This window comes from Chanodichthys erythropterus, chromosome 17, assembly GCF_024489055.1.
Source record: "Chanodichthys erythropterus isolate Z2021 chromosome 17, ASM2448905v1, whole genome shotgun sequence".
Lineage (NCBI taxonomy): Eukaryota > Metazoa > Chordata > Actinopteri > Cypriniformes > Xenocyprididae > Chanodichthys > Chanodichthys erythropterus.
In genome coordinates this window covers 24006790-24028997 of record NC_090237.1, presented here as the reverse complement: position 1 = coordinate 24028997, position 22208 = coordinate 24006790, and the positions used below count along the sequence as shown (strand labels likewise).

The 22208-nt window shown below is 38.3% G+C and overlaps 1 protein-coding gene across 1 annotated transcript in view; it reads right to left on the bottom strand.

The window, feature by feature from the left end:
• The window catches only part of dchs1a (dachsous cadherin-related 1a), a 105936-nt gene that overhangs the window by 8779 nt on the left and 74949 nt on the right, over positions 1–22208 (bottom strand). Inside the window, exons 2-12 of the mRNA XM_067364391.1 lie at positions 18267–18455; positions 17416–17647; positions 16923–17159; positions 15495–16535; positions 14570–14757; positions 12798–12894; positions 11992–12149; positions 7906–8755; positions 4039–4278; positions 858–983; positions 478–687 (exon numbers count right to left, since the gene is read on the bottom strand). Of these exons, the coding sequence (XP_067220492.1) occupies positions 478–687; positions 858–983; positions 4039–4278; positions 7906–8755; positions 11992–12149; positions 12798–12894; positions 14570–14757; positions 15495–16535; positions 16923–17159; positions 17416–17647; positions 18267–18455 (3568 nt within the window). The remainder of the gene's footprint in view (positions 1–477; positions 688–857; positions 984–4038; positions 4279–7905; positions 8756–11991; positions 12150–12797; positions 12895–14569; positions 14758–15494; positions 16536–16922; positions 17160–17415; positions 17648–18266; positions 18456–22208) is intronic.

The following is a 22208-nucleotide window of genomic DNA, read 5'->3' as shown; positions in this document are numbered from 1 at the left end:
TAACGAACATTTCATAAAAAAATAAATCACAGTTTCCACAAAAATATTAAGCAACACACGTGTTTGTTTTCTGAAGACTGGAGTAATGGCTGCTGAAAAATTAAGTTTTGTCATCACAGGAATAAATTACATTTTAAAATATATTAAAATAGAAAATTATTACTTTAAATGTTAATGATATTTGCTGTTTTTCACTGTATTTTTGATCAAATAAATGCAGCCTGGATCACTCCCTTCCATTTAAGCAATACTAACCTAGTCAATGTTGTTGTCTAGAAAGAGCTCTAATGAGGTTGTACCAAATATTGCTACAATGGGGGAAGGATTAATGGGTATTTGTAGAACTGAAAATGACTTTGGGCATTACGAAATGTGTTACAATTAATTGTTACAAACAATTAACTGTTTGTATAAAATATATAATAATATTTAACATATATTATACAACAACATTAATATTGCTCATGGCATTAATACCAGTGATTTTGTAGTGCACCACCCCACTGTCCCCGGAGTCTTGATCTGTGGCTCTAATTGTGAAGAGCGCCACAGGCTCCTGGTTCTCAGGCACCTCCAGACTGTAGTACACTCTCCCAAAAACCGGCCTATTGTCATTTTCATCCAGCACTGTGACCCGCACTGTGGTCTTGGCGAAATTGGGAGGAGAACCACCATCTCTTGCATAAACTGTTTATGAGAAAGAGGTTATAAAGTGGCTAAACAAACACTTGCCCAACCGTGACATGACATTGGCAGAAACCAAAAAACAAACAAACAAACAACTGCAATTTTTGCTATTAAAAGCATATCCGAGAATAAGTTCCTTGTTGCAATTCAGCAGCTGTATTCTAAAGTACCTGTCACAGCATAAACCCCTTGGGCCTCCCTGTCCAAAGCTTTAGAGGTGGTTATGACTCCTGTCACCGGATGAACACTGAAATCATCTCCTACAATGCTTCCATATGTCACGATTCCATTGGTCCCTATTGTAAAAGCATAAAGACATGACATGAGATGAATCTGCAGTTTCTCCGAATGCAAGTCCAAATGATCAGGTCTGAGGAAAAAAAGCCATCATTCTTAAGAGGCTGTGTTCACTTTGTACAATAAACTTTTCTCACGGAATGAATAAACACGGCAGTGCACCCTGTTTTTATTTGTTTGTAGTTAATACCGCTGTTTAAGCAGTTGGTCTCAATCGCCCTCCCCCTGGTCTATGGATGGCAGATCGCGTGCAAAAGGCGAGCAATCTGGCAGAGTGTCACCTGTTTACCTCGCTAATTGTTCATGGAGAGAAAGTTTATGATCCTTCTGTTTTATTTGCCCCTGAGTAAGTCCAAGAGAATGCAGCACTCCCCTTCCACCACCCCCCGGGCTGGCACCAATTAAAACCACACACTTTTATTTGTGATGGGTTTGGCTGTGGTATCCAGTATTTTTAGGGAAATGTTAACCGTAAACAAACATTCGTGTCACTTTTAAAGAGGATGGTGTAACTATCACTAATCACACAAGGTGGAAATGAAGTTTTCTCACTCAATGCGTGCATTAAACAGACAGTGCCGTTACATACAAACGTACATTCAGTAATAAGGGATTTTCCTACTGGAACGGAGGCCAGCTAGTAAGAGCTGTGCGAGTTATCCTTACTCCCTTGGCCTCAAGAGACGTACTAGCGACTGATGCTAGTGGCTGCTGCCTTTAGCGTCCTTGTTAGTGTGCCCGCCTCCCATGCCGGAAACGCCAGTTCGAATCCCGCTCGAAGCAGGGCAAGTAGAGCCGGAACGGTTAGATTGGTGCCGTGACATGGATGGGAGTGAGGTTTAGGGGAGGTGAGTGTAACGGAGGCCAGCTAGTAAGAACTGTACAAATAAATCTCACTCCCTTGGCCTCAAGATGCGCGCTAGAGGCTGCAGTCTTTATTGTCCTTGTTAGCGCACCCGCCTCCCATACCGAAAATTCATTCATGATATAATTACCAACTTCATGTTTTTGTGAGCCTGTCTTGCCAAACCACATTTACAGAGAGCACACGACACAGTGCAAGTCTTATAAATGCGGTAATCACGGCATGAGATGTGACATCACGGCCAAAGATATTAGTCAATGTGTACACAGCTAAAACTAAAACTAAAATTATTAAAAAAATATAGATAAATCAAGCTATATTATATATATATATATATATATATATATATATATATATATATATATATATATATATATATATATATATATATATATATATATATATATATATATATGATTATATATATATATATATATATATATATATATACAGTACAGTCCAAAAGTTTGGAACCAATAAGATTTTTAATGTTTTTAAAAAAAGTTTCGTCTGCTCACCAAGGCTACATTTATTTAATTAAAAATACAGTAAAAAAACAGTAATATTGTGAAATATTATTACAATTTAAAATAACTGTGTACTATTTAAATATATTTGACAAAGTAATTTATTCCTGTGATGGCAAAGCTGAATTTTCAGCATCATTACTCCAGTCTTCAGTGTCACATGATCCTTCAGAAATCATTCTAATATGCTGATTTGCTGCTCAAGAAACATTTATGATTATTTTTATTTGTTGAAAACAGTTGTGTACTTTTTTTTTCAGGATTCCTTGATGAATAGAAAGTTCAAAAGAACAGCATTTATCTGAAATACAAAGCTTCTGTAGCATTATACACTACCGTTCAAAAGTTTGGAGTCAGTAAGAATTTTTATTTTTATTTTTTTTAAAAGAAATCAAAGAAATTAATACTTGCATTAAATCAATCAAAAGTGGCAGTAAAGACATTTATAATGTTACAAAAGATTAGATTTCAGATAAACACTGTTCTTTTGAACTTTCTATTCATCAAATAATCCTGAAAAAAAATATTGTACATAAATATTTTGTACAATTGTACACATTAAATGTTTCTTGAGCAGCAGATCAGCATATTAGAATGATTTCTGAAGGATCATGTGACACTGAAGACTGGAGTAACGATGCTAAAAATTCAGCTTTGCCATCACAGGAATAAATTACTTTGTGAAATATATTCAAATAGTACAGTTATTTTAAATTGTAATAATATTTCACAATATTACTGTTTTTTACTGTATTTTTAATTAAATAAATGTAGCCTTGGTGAGCAGACAAAACTTCTTTTAAAAACATTAAAAATCTTAGTGGTTCCAAACTTTTGGACTGTATGTATATATATATATATATATATATATATATATATATATATATATATATATATATATATATATATATATATATATATATATATATATATATATATATATATAGCTATGGAAAAAATTAAGAGACCACTCCAAGTTCAGAAATCAATGTTAAGTGGTCTCTTAATTTTTTCCATAGCTGTATATATATATATATATATATATATATATATATATATATATATATATATATATATATATATATATATATATACACATTACCGTTCAAAAGTTTGGGGTCAGTAAGATTTTTTAATGTATTAAAAGAAGTATCTTCTGCTCACCAAGCCTGCATTTATTTGATTAAAAATACAAACAAAAATAATAATATTGTGAAATATTATTCCAATTTAAAAAAGCTGTTTTCTATGTCAATATACAGTAAAGTGTAATTTATTCCTCTGATCAAAGCTGAATATTCAGCATCATTACTTCAGTCTTCAGTGTCATTAAAAAATCTTAAAGCATTAAAAAATCTTACTGACCCCAAACTTTTGAACGGTAATGTGTATATATATATATATATATATATATATATATATATATATATATATATATATAAAAAGAAAAAAATAAAGAAAAAAATAACAGCTTAAAAACTAAACTAAGAAAAATGAATTAAATTGGAAAATATAAAAATAAAAGCTAACTCAAATATTAATAAACACTGTAATAGCATATAAATAATCCTAAATTGACACTGGTGTAAAATAAACAAAAAATATACATAAAGAAAGAAAAAAGAAATAAGATATACATATATACATAGGAGTATATTTTACCTTGGTCCATATCAGAAGCTGAAACCACCAGCACCGTGGTTCCTGCAGGCTGATTCTCTGCAACAAAAGCTTCATATTCATTTTCCTCAAAGTACGGTGTCTCATCGTTTACGTCAATCACCTGGATTGACAGTAACTGGGAGCTGCTGCGCTGTTGTAAACCATGGTCTTCTGCCACTATGGTCAAATTGTAGAGGTCTTGCTCTTCACGGTCAATTGGTCTAAGAATAGACAAAGACCCTAAAGAGGAAATAAGCAAAAGTGTTAGGCTACCATATGATGAATGTAATAAGCTTTGTGTCTGGTATTTCTTGTGAGTGATCGCCTGCTGAACTGCATTCAAACAATTACACAGTAATGAAGCCATGATGTAAATTGTTTAAAACAAAACCACTCGCACTTAAGCAAAGCCTCATTCACACGCTCGCACGACCAATGATTTCCATCTTGTAGCACACTTTGATCTTGCATAAGCAACATCACAGCACGAAGAGTTGACGCCTTTCTGCTGTGTTAAAAATGAGTGAAAGTCATGCGACGTATTTAAATAATACATTTTTTTCCCATGCAGAGCCCTCCCTACCTGAAGACTCGCTGAGCCACTATAACAGCTCAACTATCTGGCCACATTTTATGAGTTTTTTCCACAGCAAACACAAAGAGCGCACAAACAAGCACTCTAGACACGCAACGGCTCGGCCTGCCGTGCCCTGCTCAAATTTGGGGGTGCCAGCGCCCCTGTCGTTAGCCTACCACAAGCGAGCGGTGCTCCTATTGATCCAATCTCAATTTCATGCTTTTAAAGAACCAGACGCAGTGATTCAAAGCAGGCTGTAAAGGCATGATCGAAACTGGGACACTAGAGGGTGTTTTCGTTCTGTCTTGACTTATTTTTCCCTCTCTTCTATCTCCATAACGCTGAGCTAACATGCCTCTGAGGCTTTAATCTGGTTAGAATTACCAGCTCGAATATTTTCAGACAATTTGACTCCTCAACAACCATGCTCCAACAACGTAAGGAGAAACCAAGAGGAAGAATGAAGATGTTTTGCTTTTCTATTCTCATGTTAATAGCTGAGAGGATTAATAATGAGCTTCCGAAGTATAGTAAGTGACAGAGTTTGCGCAGAAGGTTTTTGTCATTAACAAAGCAGACAAATGTTATTTTAAAGAGACAGTTTTTCATTTACTCAACTTTGTGTCATTCCAAACATGTATGCTTTTCTTGCTTTCATGGATTACAAAAGTTTGATGCGAAGGTTGATCTTTGCTATACAATGAAATTGAATGCAGACCAACAGCTTTCAAGCTACAAACATGTCATAAAGAAGGTAGTCTATCATAAATGACTTTTGAACTTTATTCCAAGTCTTCCGAAGCCATATGATAGTTCTGAGGAAAAGAACAAAATTTCAGTTGTTATTCACTAATCATCTTTTTCCATCTGCTGCAGCTCTCAAATGTCATTCACCTGTCTTGGCTTCACTGATGCCTTTGTCATTGATTCTCATATCTGAAGATCTCAAAACTCGCCAAATTTGACAATGCACATTAAAAAAAAAATATATAAAATCACACAAATGAGATTTGAGATCTACAACAGGAGAGAATAATGACTGGAATTTCACTCTGTTTCTAACACAAACCAACATATCACTTCAAAATATTTCAAAATAAATTCACTAGTGGTATGGACTAATTTTATGAGTTTTTTGTTGTTGCTGTTGTTGTTGTTTCTGCAGTTTGACAGCTTCTGGTGATCATTTACTGTACTTTCACTGGATGGAAAAGAGAAGCTTGAACTCACTTAAACTCACTTTAAGCTTATTTTGGCAGTTTAAAGTGTTAGTTCACCCAAAAATGAAAATTTTGTAATTAATTACTCACCCTCATGTCGTTCCACGCCCATAAGACAACACAAATTAAGATATTTTTTATGAAATCCGAGAGGTATGTGACTCCTCCATAGACAGCAATATAATCCAACACTTTTAAGTTCCAGAAAGGTGCTAAAGACATTGTTAAAACAGTCAACGTGACTGCAGTGGTTCAACCTTAATTTTAAGAAGCGACGAGAATACTTTTTGTGAGCAAAAACAAAGCAAAAATAACAACTTTATTCAACAATATCTTCTCTTCTTATTCTCATACATTGTTTACGTCCAGGTTCTATGTCAGAATGCCTTCACTGTGCTTACTTCAGCAACTATGTAAGGATAATGACAGGGAAGAGAAGAGTTTGTTGTATAAAGTGCAGTCACGTTGACTGTTTTAACAATGTCTTTAGTACCTTTCTGGGTCTTGAAAGCTTGAATTGCTGTCTATGGAGGAGTCAGATACCTCTCGGATTTCATCAAAAATATCTTTTTGTGTTCTGAAGATGAACTAAGGTCTTACAGTGTGGAACGACACAAGGGTGAGTAATTAATGACAATTTTTTTGGGTGAACTAACCCTTTAACATTTCGTTATATTTCTCTACATTTTGATTCCACGATTATTTCTGTAGTCTATTATTGCAATGACCTGTGCAACAGGTTCAAACACTTTGAGCACAAGCTAAAGTACAGGCTTGATCTATTTCCATTTTTTAATAAATATTGAGTGTGGGGTCCACAAGCATATCAAGATCCACAACAAAGCACTATGGAACAGTGAAAGACACTCTGAGCTATCTGTTAGTGAAAGAACATGCTGTAAATAGCTACCAGCTGAGTGGTGTGTACTGTCTTACACCCCTGCTTTATGTCATGATGCACTAATGCACAAACACACACAGAGATGAGAGAAACTGTTCAGAACTCACAGCATGAGATGTTGAGCTAGCGGTTTTTAGGATTAAGAGAACTAAAGGGCATTTAGAGGATTCTGACTTGGGAGGAAAGGAAAGATGCGAGTCAAGCAAAAACGCCGAATCAGAATGAAGGTGCATTTTGCATGCAATGCAATTTTCATAAGGGTCTGTAAACGACATGAGGGTGAGGAAATGATGACAGAAAATTCATTTTGGGGCAAACTAATCCCTTAATGTGCTGTTCACACATCAATTTAATCACTGCTGCTACTGCTGCATGTCGTAATATTACTCGTAGGTTGCCATAGAATTTGAAAATCCCTCAAAATGCAAGACCCCATCAAAATAACAAGGTTTCAAAAGACAATAAACAATATGCACAATTATAGTTGCATTACAGCTGTGCTAACCATTATAATTTTACATACCCATCACATAATCTTTATGGTGTTTAGCATTGTTTTATAAATATTATAAATATTTTGTATTGTTGAATATATGTAAATGTACACTACGTTCAAAATGTTGGGGTCTGTAAGATTTTTTTTCTTTTGAAAAAAATAATACTTTTATTCAGCAAGGACTCATTAAATAGTAGAGACATTTATAATGTTATAACACATTATATACACGTTTATAATGTATTTAAAATTAAATGCTGCAAAGAGTCCTGGAAAAATGTTTTCATAGAAATATTAAGCAGCACAACTGTTTTCAACAGTGATGGTAATAAGAAATGTTTCTTGAGCACCAAATCAGCATATTAAAATGAATGAATATGTTAATTTATATATATATTTATATATATATATATTTTTTTTTTAATAGAAAACAATTATTTAAAACTGTAATATTATCTACGTTTTTACTGTATTTGTGATCAAATAAATGCAGCTTTGGTGAGCATTTAAAAAAAATTCCTACCGACCCCAAACTTTAAACTGTGGTGTTTTTTTTTCCAATAAAAATTATATTTTTTTATAACCAAATTTATGTAAGGGGTATGAAAATGGAGCAAAAATATATAGTTAACATCACGCATTTCATTAAAGACCGAGTTTCTGATTGGTTTACCTGTATCTGGGTTAAGGCTGAACTTTCCTCCGGTGTTGCCGCTCTGGATACGGTATGTCACTCGTCCATTCTCTCCCTGGTCTGCATCTACAGCCATGACATAGACCACAACAAAGCCCACAGGCTGGTCCTCCATCACACTCACCACAGATGGTGAGATGAACACAGGGTCATTATCATTCACATCAGTGACAAATATGCGGGCTGTGACTGTTCCGCGGCGCTGCTGACTGACATCGGGGGCCGAATCAGTCGCCTGAACCACCAAGAGTAGTGAAGAGGTCCTCTCATGATCCAACATCATTCCCAGAGAGAGAACTCCTGTAGTTGGATCCAGGAACAGGAGATCTGGGACGTTTGGCCACTGTTGAAGGATGGAATAGTGCACTTCACTGTTGGGTCCACTTCCGTCTTTATCAACAGCCTGGAAGGTGTAGATAGATGACCCAGGATCTGTGCTCTCAGGGACGACTATGATAATGGGGTCTTCGGGAAACTCGGGAGCATGATCGTTGCTGTCCTGGACATCAATTACCAACGTTACAAAGTGACTTTTAGGGAGGGGCATGGAGAAGTCGTCCACCTCAACCTGAAGTGTGTATCGAGGAGCTTTTTCAAAGTCAAGCTCACGGGCCAGGTAAACATCACCCGTCTGGCGGTCTACCACAAAGGTGCCGTCATTGTCTGTACTGCCCACCACTGTGTACGTGACCTGGCCTGCTTCAGGAAGGGTCTGAGAATCAGGTGAACGTACAGACCCCAAAATGGAGCCAGGTTTAGCTCCCTCCACAGAACTCAGCATTAATGGATGGGAGTTAGTGGTGGCCGATCCTTTACTTGAGCTCAGAACCTGAAAAGAAAGACAATTATGTTTTAGATTAAGAAGATGAAATGATGAATGCATAGCATTTCTAAATGTCTGACATGTTCATTTGACAACAGGAATGGACTTCATGGACTTCAAAAATGTCTTTTATTGTTGAAAAATTTCCAAGGATCAGCATTCTCCCCTAAACCAGACCATACCGTAAGTCGTAAAGATTTGAAACTTTGAGGGCTGGTACTGGTAGTACTCACACCATCTACAATTTCACCAAGGCTTGCCCTGATCGGCCTGACGGTCAAAATATGAAATGGCTCATAACTCCTAACCGTTAAGCATAGGCTCAAGTGTCTTATATAGTTGGAATTCCTTGGCTCAAGACAGACAAAACGCATGCCTTGGATTTGCTCGTTGCCAAAATTTTCAGGTATTTTGGATTTTTTTAAAAAGCCTACTTTTGCGAACTAGTCCTAGGTTTTTGGCCCGATCGGAACCAAACCAGTGCAGCAAGATTCTCTGGAGTCTGACTGTCAATAATTATCAAAAAAAAAAAAAAAAGCTGAAATTTCCATTCATGGTCCCTAAGGGCCGGCAAAATGAGTTGGGAAGAGCCACTTTTAGTAAAATGGCTATAACTTGTGAACGGAATGAGATATTTTCATCAAACTCAGCACACCTATGTAAGAGCTCATTCTGTGGACGCATGAAAAAGGACGCAGCGACTGGCCACTTGGTGGTGATATACCAGAAAAAAAACATGAAAACGGCTATAACTATTTCGTTAGTCCAATTGACTTGAAAATTGGCATGCAGTGTGTTTGTTCAAGGATATTGGCGTATCTCGAAAAACATGTCTGCCATACGCCAATGAATTTTGAGCAGCTATCAGACTAGGTTAACGGAGGCCGATCGGATTGAAACTTGCTGGGCCTGTTGAGGCTTGTGAGAAATTCAAAAGAAATCGGGGGGCACCTTCACATTTTTCACCTGCATAAAAGATTGTATAGCGCACGATTTTTTCAATATACAGTACTCACGACATTCATACCACATGGTAGAACTTTGCCTCCAGGACCACCGCTGTCCATCGAATCGGTTGTTAAATATTGGAGATTATTTCAAAAAATAACTTTGGCGAACTAGTCTTTTGGCTCAATAACTGTTAAAAAGCTTTAAAAATCATATATTTCCTATGGTAAATTGTCTGTATTGGCTGTAAATAGTCTTTTCCATCTATGAACTAGATGGTTACAGGCTTGCTAAATAAAACATAATTCCTTTTTACGCATGTGCTTAAAGTGCTTGAACCCTGCTAATTGCTGCTCACAGCTATATTATTTTTTATCACTATAAACCAAAAAAGTTCAAACATTAGGTCTATAGGTTTATTATTTGATTTTGATTTTAATTAATTTTAAACTACACATCAGATCAGATTTACAACCTATTTGTAGTTAACTACGAGTTAACTACAACAAAACAGGAACATTGCAGCCCACATTTTTTTCTCTTTTTACATTGAATGAAAAATAAAACTTGTTTTGTGTGTGTGTGTTGGGGGGGGGTTACAAGCTCAAACAACAAACCTGCTAGCATTAATCAGAGTTAATTTGATGGCTCTGTGACTGCCAGGAAAAATAATACTGGATTAAAGTAAACATAATCAGAATAGGAAACTGTTAGAACATTCAAATTTGCAAATATTCTTAATAAAAATACAGAATCCTCATAGATGACTCAGAAACACTTCAAAGCAAAAGAACCTCACTTCCTAATATGGAAGCCTGCACAGTTTCTTTTCACAGATGAGACATTGTTTTGATAGATACTATAGTCTGTGTATGTGTGTATGTGCACAGAAAAAACGAGAAAGACAGATACAGAAAGATGGAAACAGACATTTAGATAAGGAAAAAAACATACAAACACAGAACAAGTTACTAATCCCTAGAAGCTATGTATTAGAACTCAAACAAGTGGAAATAAAAGTATGCACTGCAACACATGTGCTCATGAATAACCTATTAATTTTTTACTATGACTAAATCATCATTACGCAGCAGTGTGATTAGTATATTGGCAATAACGAGATTCTTGAGGCCAAGTCTTCTAATGAAACATAATAGGACAGAGGAGTAATTAATCCCACATTAAGCGGTAAATGACATGTCAAAGCACGTTCCAACAAAAGATCTACTTTTTTTTCTGCACAGCTGCTTGACAAACTCTTGATTTCTAAAAGTATCAAAGCCTTGCTAGAGCTCTTTTTATTCTAAATAGATATCAATTATAAACTTCATTATTTGTATTGGCACATACATAACAATATTAAATAGTTACACAGCATAAATGTGTTTTCCAGGCATTTTGCATGTTGGAATTTACTACCGTTGCTGTCCGTTGAGTCTGTTTCCACTCTGTTGACTAGTTCGAGAAATATTAATTTGATCACTGGGGTATTTCACAAGGAGCTTTTCTGTTCTTCAAAGGGCTACTGAACTGTATTACGAGACTTTGACACAACATAGCAGAAAGCACAGCTGGCACTTGTATCGGTGCAGCTGGTAGATGGTCACTCCTACTTTGAATGTTTTACACTGTAATATCACGCTTAAAATGTTGCAGACAACAACGGCTAGAGTGAGGGGGAAAAAAAGGCAAAGCTAAGACATTCATCTTTGAGCACCTAAAATTAGCCAGCTGAGAGTATTTTTCCCGGCATTGCTTGGGGAAGGTTACAAGACTTGGAATAGGAGAGATGAGCTAGCTATGGAAATTTGCAATGCAAGAATGCAAGCCTTGATTAGGCCAACTAGATCATTCCATATTTCCTTCACATGATGTTTAACCTAAAAGCAGATGTAAATGGATCCATTCCTGTAGAGAATAATTTACAAGTTCATATTTTCATATAACAGTATTAAATAAATCATTTTGCATGTTATGAAAAGGTGATGAATAGATCCATGTGGCGGAAGGTGTTATTTTTAACTTACGATGAAGCCGATCTCTGATATGACCAAAGGTCACTTGTGTTACACTGAATTTTTGAAGATTTATAGCCATAACTAATCAAGGCACAATATACATTGTTAGGAAATTTGTCAGGAAACCTGCCAAAGAATGAGGGTCCAGAGGGGATGTTTAATCCCTCTGTCATCCAATGGATTTGCATGATTTAGATTTAGGTTCATAGACTCTAGGTGTATCTTAACCTAGCCACTGTTTCATATGTCCCATCTGATTCCTGGAGGGGGACTGACCTGTATTTTCAATGCTATGGTGGAGCTCTGAGGGGGTGAACCTCGGTCCGAGGCCAGAACGATGAAACTGTACTCAGGCCGCTCAGAATGGCTCAAAAGGGAAGAGGACCGCAGCTCTCCGGTGTTTGGGTTCAGAGTGAAACGTTCAGCTCTAGGACCTACGGCAAAGACAGGATGGAACGGGCAATAAAAGACAAGTGTATGTCCTAACCAGATAAAAAATGATTGGATAGACTTTTTTTTACTGTAAAAAGGCTGCATATGACTTGATTCCATCTGGATTTGATTAATTCAGAATTAAATAGTTATGTGTCAAATTCAGTAAATGTGCTACAAAACATATTTTAAGATCTCACGCGTCAACACATTACCTTCTACACTTCACGTCATGCTGCCTGAACTGTGACGAATAGCAGAATATTATCGCATGGGTCAGGCATGATGTATTTTTGGTACCGGCATACTTTTTTAGTATCAATATACAGTGGAATCTTAACAACACACTAAAACTGTACCCTTTTTTAATTAAATCAGTTGCAACTGCATTAATCATTTTGTTAAGTGCTTGTTTTCTATTTAAACAGGGTGACAATACGTAGCCCCGCCCACTGTGGAATCTCATTGGTCTGAAATGTTGCTCCACAGCACATTGACCATTAAATATCTTTTCATTAGCAGGGTTGTATCACATTGCAAAGCAGTTTCATGTTTAGTAGTCAAGACAAAATGCTTATCACTGTAAACTTTGCATCTGCTCACAAGATGGTTTTGATTAATTGACTTATTCACTGATGCATCATTCTTACCAGACATCGAGTAGAAAATAGTTCCATTTTCTCCTTCATCAGGGTCTTTTGCATGAATCGTTCCCAGTAGAAATCCAGATGGTTGACCTTCTAGTGCCTGTATAGAGATTTGAGTTCACTTTTTAAATAATGATAAATACATCTCACTACTATATATTAAATTGCTATAATTTTTCCTAGACACTACCAAAAGGTTGGTAAGATATATATATATATATATATATTTTTTTCCTTAAATTCACCCAGGCTGCATTTAGTTCTTCAAAAATACAGTAAAATTGTGAAATATTATTATTAATTTTCCATTTTAATAAATTTTAAAGGTGCCCTAGATTCAAAAATTGAATTTTCCTCGGCATAGTTAAATAACAAGAGTTCAGTACATGGAAAAGACATACAGTGAGTCTCAAACTCCATTGCTTCCTCCCTCTTATATAAATCTCATTTGTTTAAAAGACCTCTGAAGAACAGGCGAATCTCAACATAACACCGACTGTTACGTAACAGTTGGGGTGTACACCCCCAATATTTGCATATGCCAGCCCATGTTCCCAACATTATGAAAGGTATTAGACAAGGGCAGAACGTCTGGATGTGCACAGCTGAATTAACAGACTAGGCAAGCAAGCAAGGACAATAGCGAAAAATGGCAGATGGAGCAATAATAATGGACATGATTCATGATAGCAATATATTTTTAGTGATGTTTGTAAATTTTCTTTCTAAATGTTTCGTTAGCATGTTGCTAATGTACTGTTAAATGTGGTTAAAGTTACCATCGTTTCTTACTGTATTCACAGAGACAAGAGCCATCGCTATTTTCATTTTTAAACACTTGCAGTCTGTATAATTCATAAACACAACTTCATTCTTTATAAATCTCTTCAACAGTGTAGCATTAGCCATTAGCCACGGAGCATAGCCTCAAACTAATTCAGAATCAATGTAAACATCCAAATAAATACTGTACTTACGCGATTAGACATGCTGCATGATGAACACTTTGTAAAGATCCATTTTGAGGGTAATATTAGCTGTTTGAACTTTTTTTTATGTTGTTTAAGGCAAGCGCGAGCTCTTGGGGCATGGAACATGAGATTTAAAGGGGCCGCACACCCTGAATCGGCTCATTTCTAATTATGCCCCAAAATAGGCAGTTAAAAAAAAAAATGAATTAAAAAAAATCTATGGGGTATTTTGAGCTGAAACTTCACAGACACATTCAGGGGACACCATAGACTTATATTACATCTTTTTAAAAAAAGGTTCTAGGGCAACATTTAAAATGTAATTTATTCCGGTGATGACAGCTGAATTTTCAGCAGCCAGTTTTCTGTCATAAGATCCTTCAGAAATCATTTTAATATGCTGATTTGGTACTCAAGAAACATTTCTTCTTATTATCAATGTTTAAAACAGTTGTGCTGTTTAATATTTTTGTGAAAATTATAATTTGATGAACAGAATGTTCAAAAGAACAACATTTATTTGTAATGTTATAAATGTATTTACTGTCACTTTTGATCAATTTAATGCATCCTTGCTAAATAAAAGTATTCATTTGTTTTCTTCCTGTCCCCTAACTTTTTAATGGCAAAGTTATTTCTTTTGAACATATTTGCCTAGTTTCAAGAAATGTCATCAGCTTAGCGAGATCTAAAAGTTGACAAAGTGAACCTGTAGAACATATACTTTACACATTAAAATGTACAGTCTTTCTCTTCTAGAAGACGTAGCACTGAGGATTATGAATCTAATATTAGCTCTCATACCTGCAGCAAGAGCTCTCTTCCTGACTGAGCATGGCTGAAGGAGGGTGCATTATCGTTCTCATCCAGAACTGTGATGAAAGCAGAGCCTGTGGCGCTGCGTGCAGGGGTCCCACCATCCTGAGCCACCACAATGAGCTGGTAGCTGGACTGAAGTTCACGGTCTAGGGAAAGTTTTGTGCTTATCTCACCTTTAAAAGAGTAGGACAGATGGAAAAACACAGAAAAAAGGGTGAGAAACTATTACACTGCTGAGGAAAATGTCAGTGGCAGAAGGCACAGATGGCACATCCTGACATCACCAAGAGGAACCCCCACAGTTAGCATGCTGCCAAAGTCTGGAGCTGTGTGATGTCCAGTATGCTCAACAGCTCCACATTAAGGATGGGTCAGAACAGTCAACTAGCCATCCAACAACTGACTACTGGATTGCTGAGTTTGGCTAGTTTATATGGATTTTCTTGTTTTAGCTTTATTATTTTAGCAGCTGTAAAACCTCTAAGATAGCATGCTAACAATCAGTAAAAATTGTTTTTGTGAGGACTGTGATAGCTTTCTGAAATTTAAGGCTATAGTCATTATTTTACCTATTTATTTGATGAATATCTGTCAGTCAACATGCAAACATTTGGTAAATGACAGCATTCATGTCTCTTTGGAAAGCTGTTACTTAGCTTTTAGGAAATGCTAATGGACATGACCCTAAACTAGCCATATTATACAATGATTACTCAAGACCAAAAAGCTGATTAATTCATAAACAACTCACCAAGTAGTCAATTTTGAAAATACGTAGTTTTGGACATCCCTCTTCTATACAGACAAACATAATACCACCAACCACTAGAGAACCTGTGTATGTGCTAAGTTGACCTTGTCACTCAAAGTCGTTCTGGTCTGTTGGACTGTCTGCCATTTTGATTCTCACCTGTGTGGGAGTTGATCTGGAAGTGGCGATCCAGATGGAGCAGGCGGTAGCTCAGCCGACCGTTGAGACCAGCATCTCGATCGTTGGCAGACACCCGGCCGAAACCAGTGCCTGCCGGCAGGTTCTCGCGCACTGCCAGGAATGCTCTCTCTTGGGTAAATCGTGGGGTGTTGTCGTTTTCATCCATCACTGACACACGCACTGTGGCACTACCCGTCTTCTTCAACTGTCCATTGCCTGATGTGGCCAGTACAGTGAGCAGGTACATCTCCTTGGCTTCTCTGTCCAAGGCACTTTTCACAAACAGCCAGCCGCTGTCGGACACAATGCCAAACCCTGCAGCATCACCGTCTGGGTGCAGGTGGTAGGCTAGTGGGGTGGAAGATGGAGAAGATGGTCCAGCGGTGATGCCGCCATCTCGGTTTACTGCTCGAACCTGCAGGAAGCGTGTGTTGAGAGGTGTGCTTTCTTTCAGCTCTACTCGGTACGTGAGGCTATCGAACATGGGACCTTGGCTGTTCTCGGCTTGTACGTGGATGACCAGGGTGAAGGTAGAACTTAGCTGAGGTGCTCCGCTGTCTTTGGCAATCACCTGCAGGTCATAGCGGGGCATGGTCTCGTATGACAAACTGCCAATGAGGCGGATGTGCCCGCTGTTACGATCAATGCTGAAGGTTCTCTGGGCACCGCCACTGAAAAGGTCAAAACTCAGGAGACCATTGGGTCCAGAATCGCGGTCTTCTGCTTGGACCTTGTAGACCACTGTACCCATCCGTGTGTCTTCAGGCAGAATCAATGACTCTGAGGATGAGGGCAAGAATACGGGTGCATTGTCATTGACGTCGGACACCGTAATTCGTACCCTAGTCTGGCCAAAGGCTGGGGGGTTACCGCAGTGCGCCTGAACTTCCAGATTCAAGCTGGGTTGGGCCTCATGATCCAGAGGCAAGCTTGTTCTCAAGGCCCCAGTCTCTGAATCCACTGTGAAGTAGCCCATTGGGTCACCAGAGCTAATAGTGTAGGAGATATCTTTTGAGACACCTGAGAACCAAGAGGCAAAAGGCCAGAGACACATCAGTTCACAGTGTAGCAAGAAAACAAAGACAAAGAGTTATTTTTCAACACATGAGACCAGAATTTAGTGCCTCACATATCCAAAGCAAATTTTTAAAAAACCAAGTGGTGAAACAGAATCAATGATTAATGTTTATTGTAAATGAGGTGTGTACAGTGGTTCCATGCCTATTTGTACAAGTGGTGCACCATGGAGAAAAAAGCCAGAAGATGTCTGTCAGCGCACTTGAACACAGTCCAACATGACTGATAAATGTGGGTATGCATTGAAGTCTATTTTGTGTCTAAACATGTTAAAAAGGGATTTTGTGACCAAAGGGGGGACTGAAAAACCTCTGAGATTAGCTCACCCACCGTTCTTAGTGCTGGCTCGCACAACGCCAACTTGTGTTCCACGCAGGGCATCCTCAGAGACCAAGAAAAAGTACTGAGCTTGTTCAAACACAGGGGGTGCAACCAGTCCTGCCACTATGCTGATGTTGACCCTGGCATTGATTGGAGCAGTAAGGCCCCCACCATCTTGGGCTGAGACCACCATCGTAATGACTGAGTTTGCCTTTCCATGTAGAGCGCGTGACAGTGAAATCACTCCTGGGAAATTCACAACCAAAATAAATGTTTCTATTAAGTTGAAAGGTTTCTGAATACTTCAAGCCATACTGAATAAGAGACTTCATACTGACATGCTGAATAAGAGACTTTTTTGAAAAACAATAAATAAATAAATTACTGACCGCAAACTTTACAATCTTGTATTATGAAGCCAATGTGACTAATGTTGAAATCCACTGATTATGATCCTTGAACTTGTACTTTGATTAAATGAGTGTAGATCTAATCTTCTCACCAGTATCTTTGTTGAGGGTGAAGAAAGGTGAGCTCCCTCCAGGTACAGTACGGTACGTCACTCTGCCGTTCTCCCCAGCATCAGGGTCATGAGCAGTCACCTTAAGGACGGAGGTTCCTGGGGTGCTCTGCGTACTCAGGCTCACTGCATAGCTCAGAGGGTAGAACGCTGGTCGATTGTCATTTATGTCTATCAGGTCCACCCGCACGTATGCCACTGAACTTAGTCCACCCTAGAAAATATCGGTCATTAAAGGTCTTTATAAAGAACATACAATAAAATTTAACAAGATATTACAACCAACTGATGGAGGCTGGCTACATAATAGACTTAAAATCGTAAGAAACAGAAAACATTCCCTAGAATGTCTGTACTAGACAAAAAATTTCACTTGCGAGAAACATTAAAACATTTCAAAGACTACTTCTGGGGAGGAAGTAGATTGATTATATTCCCTGTTGAGAACTGCAATCTGCCGAGGGAACAGTGTACACATGGGATACGGTTCTTGTCGCTAAACATCTTGCTCGCCTGGCATCCCATATGGAGCAAATGGCATGTCAGGAAAAAGCCCCAACTTATTAAATATTACAAGCTGCTGCTCTTTAGGGGCTAGCTGCCTCTGAGTGCTTTAATGCATCTGCTGAAATTTCCTCTGAGGTATTTAAGTATGCTTTAAAGTAATACTAAGGCACAAGATGCTAAACCGCCACTGAAAGATTACTATGCATGCTATTTTATTCGCTGGCTTCCAAATTGGACATAATTTGCTGCACCTCTGAAGCAAACAATCCAATCACAGTTGATGTTACTATTGTATTGGTGAGGGATGTGGTTGCTGAGACACTCACCCCATCCACAGCTGTAACGGTGAAGTCGTAGTTGGCTGGACCTTGGTCACGGTCCAGGCTGGTGGTAGTACAGATCTGTCCATTGTGCTTGCCAACGGTGAACTGAGACGGGGTCACAGTGCCTGGACCAGAGCCCAGAGAGTAGGAGATGGAGCCAAAAGACCCACCATCAGCATCAGTAGCTGTAACCTGGAAGAGGAGAGAACAAATTAGATTAAAGTTTAGGCAAGTGTAACAAAAAAGCTTAAGCAGAGAAGCCAGACACTTTTAGAGTTTGGGAACATGGTTCAATGGGATTTAATCACAGGTCCTGATCTTTATTTATGTTCACCGGTGATTGTTTCTATACTCAGAAGGAATAATTATATAAGGGTCGATATCCAACTGGTAGTAAATTACTTTTTTGGGGGGTAGGTTAAAAATAAAATTTCGATATTTACAGCTTTTTGATGGTATCTGAAAAAATAAGAATAGTACACATAGTGTGACTATTTAATATACCCCCAGCTCTAGTTTTAATTTAAATGTTCATATTCTAAGACCACTCAGCAGTTTCCTGTCACAAATAAACCTGAGACTCCACTGAGCAACACCACAACACATTTATCTGACTTGATTCACAGCCCTTGGCATTCAAACGCTGCTCTGGTGCTCTGCAGCAGGTACATATACTGCGGTAAACTAAGAGAGCACATGGAGAGCTCTTCTGCTACAGTTGGGTTTGATCAACCAAGCCAAGAGGAGGGAAGCTACTGGCAGCTAGCAGACATAAAGACTTTCACAGACACAGCAAACAGCTTGGGAGAGAAGGACAGACAGATAAACAAATGAAGACAGAGAGAGAAGGACAGAAAGAGACTTGTATAGATGTGATGACTATCTGGGAGAAAATGAAATGCCATTCCATGCAAATACAGAAAGCGAAATTGCTTTCTATCCAGCTTCTTATTCATCAAATAAAAGGACAAATACTGCTTCAGCTGGTGACATTTACTCTCAAACAGCATTACACCTCAGCCATGAGCCGCCTGGAGTGAATGACGGATGAAACTGTGCAAAGAGTTTCTAATGACATTGAGATGAGGGCATTGGGTCCTGGCAGAGGCCGTGGAGCAAGTGAAGGAAAAATAATCATCATGAATACATGAAGTCCCAGCCCACAGTGGAGGGATGTTCCACCTTTTAGCCATCCAAGGCCCTGAAGCAAACGCTGATATTTTACAACCAAGCACAAAAGGGGGGGTTTTGGGGGGGTGGGGGTGGGATGGGGTGATATTACCATAAACACCACACTAACTATCCTTTTTCCTCTTCACGATAGCTTGACAGAAGTTGGACGCCTGAGGACTGAACAGCAAGAGTTTGAGGTAACAAAATGTGGAAGGGCGGTTTGACCAAGGATCTGCTTCAAGGACAAAGCCATTTTCCATGAAAGCCTGGCTTGAACAGAGAAAGCAGGGAAATGTCTAGGGGACTTGTGGGTCTCAATATAGTCCAACTAAAGAGCTCCAAAGCAGCACTGTAAGATAAATATTTCCTCTCTGTCGTAGCACTGTTCGTAGCAGCTATTGAATGGAAGATATATTAGAAAAGGAAGCATGTTGGTCACAATAAGAAATCATGTATTTGTACTCAAGCCATCTTTAAAACATCTGTCAAGTTGACTATATGCATGGTACATGTAATAAGATGGCAGAAAACAATCAGTATTAAGCATGTAAACCCTTCAAAGGTAGAAGACTGAAACCAGAAGTGGGATTGAGTTTCTTTTTCCATCTCTCCACCAAAAAAGGATTTAAATAAAGTGGCTTCTCAAAAAAGGGGAGAAACCCAAGCTCATAATTTCTAGAGTGTGTTTGAATATGTGGTGAGATGCTAGTAATCATGATGACTGACTGAATGATTGTCTTTTCAGGTCCTAAAGGGGGCACCTAAAGTGCATGCATACACAAAAACAGGCATGTACGTGTTCACACACACACACACACAGGAGTCGAGGGATTTGGGGATGTACTGTTTAAGAAGCAGGTTGCCTTTGCCAGTACAATAACAGTTCATAAGAAGTTTAGTGGAATCTCAATCTTGACTGAATCATAAGTGGGTCAAAGTGTGCTTGAGCTGCTTTCTCAAAATCTCTGCTAAATCCTCTGTGCTTTTCCTCACCGTAACTCATGGAGACACGCAGACTCAGACACGCCAACAGTGCACAATGCACGAGATGACCTCAAAAACTGAATCTCACTTAATAAATTTCTCAACTCTTCTACAAAAATGTTACATATATTACATCACAGTTGTCTAAAAAAGTCAAATGTGCACCACCAAAGTGAATTACAAACATTCAAACATATTCTCCCCAACTGCCATTGGTTGTACAAACAGACAGTACCAACCCCCAAACTAACACTACTGGTTGAGCCAACGTTGCTGTGTCAGGATGCTCAAACAAACAGAGGTTTCGTGTTTATGTAGAGTGTGGTTTAATCGTCATACATAATTTATTTTCAGAGTGTGAAAGTGAGACAAGAGTGAGAATACTGTATTGGACACGTTCGGCGGCTCTTACGGTTCCCTCGCCTCTCTCTCCATGTGCGAGAGAAAGATGCGAGCCACCCTGAACGAGCCAAGCGAGACTTTGGCTGGGCGAACTGTTACTGCAGAACAAGCCAAAGGAATCCAATGCTAACTTGTGGAGTTTTGTGGTTCACCCACCATTCCTCTTGACTCCTTTTTTTAGGGGAGAAAAAGCAACATTCAAGTAAGCGAATACAAGATTAATAGGGAGAAAGCTTGTCCAGTTCTCGTTAGTTTTCCCTAATGCAATGGATCTGGTTTCCCTGCATTGGGTTTTCTCAAGGCTACACAGCTCATTTAGTGAGTAAGCGACCTGGCTGATGCTTTCCCAAAAGGAAATGCTGAATATCACAATGAAGTTTTTGATTTGTTAATTGACCACCTTGGAATGAACATGCAAAACTTTTACTTGGATGTCTGTAAAATCTCCATCCACAAACCACTGACTCAAGGTTACCTGTAAGTTGGTGCATTGTTTGATAGAGGACAGTGAAACTGCTCCGTGGGACAATTTCCATGCAAATTATGTCAAAGATCTATGATCCAACAACAATGCAGGATATGTAGATTTGCTAAGTGTAGTTCATTTAGCATTCAGAACCGCTTCATTTAATTCCGTGGCACGTTCCTAGTCAAACAAACCATCTTACAGCATTCAAGACCAAACCATCTGATCAGGAAGCTTTTTTAGCCAAACTAAACAATGCAGCCGACAGAACAGTTTGTGAACTTGCTAACAAGCCAATCAGAGTCTGTTTGACAAACACACTTTTGTAAGGCCCGTTCTGTACTACTGATCTTCTCAGAGAAGAAATCAATAAACATAAAACAAAAGATATCACAAATTACATCACCCAAACACAGACAAAACCCCCCAATAACAGCAGTACAAAGCAGCGAGTTGGTGTAACTTGGCACTGGGGTCATCTGGAGCGACGTCTCTTACACAAACATGACATGGGGAGAGTACAGTGGTGACTTTGCTTAAATAACAAGAAACCCACAGAGTGATCCAACTGAAACAGCATGATCTCACGCAAAAGAGAATCTCAGTTTCAAACATCTTGCCTTCTTTTTGTCTTATGTTTTGACCGAAAGCAATGGTCTCTTTTATTTAAATGCTGCACAAACTTGCAAAAAGCTCCACAAATAGGAACAATGGTTTAAAAAAAGGCTAAAAAACAATGCAGGAACTAAAGTTAACCCTTAAATGCGTGACTGTTTCACCAATCATTCTTACATATTCGGGTCTTTATCAACCAGGATCTATATCTAACACGGAAGGATCTCTACCTGTCGCGATAACACAAAACTCCTCTGATATTAGAGTAACAATTACAGAAGAATAAAATAAATCATATTTTGTTA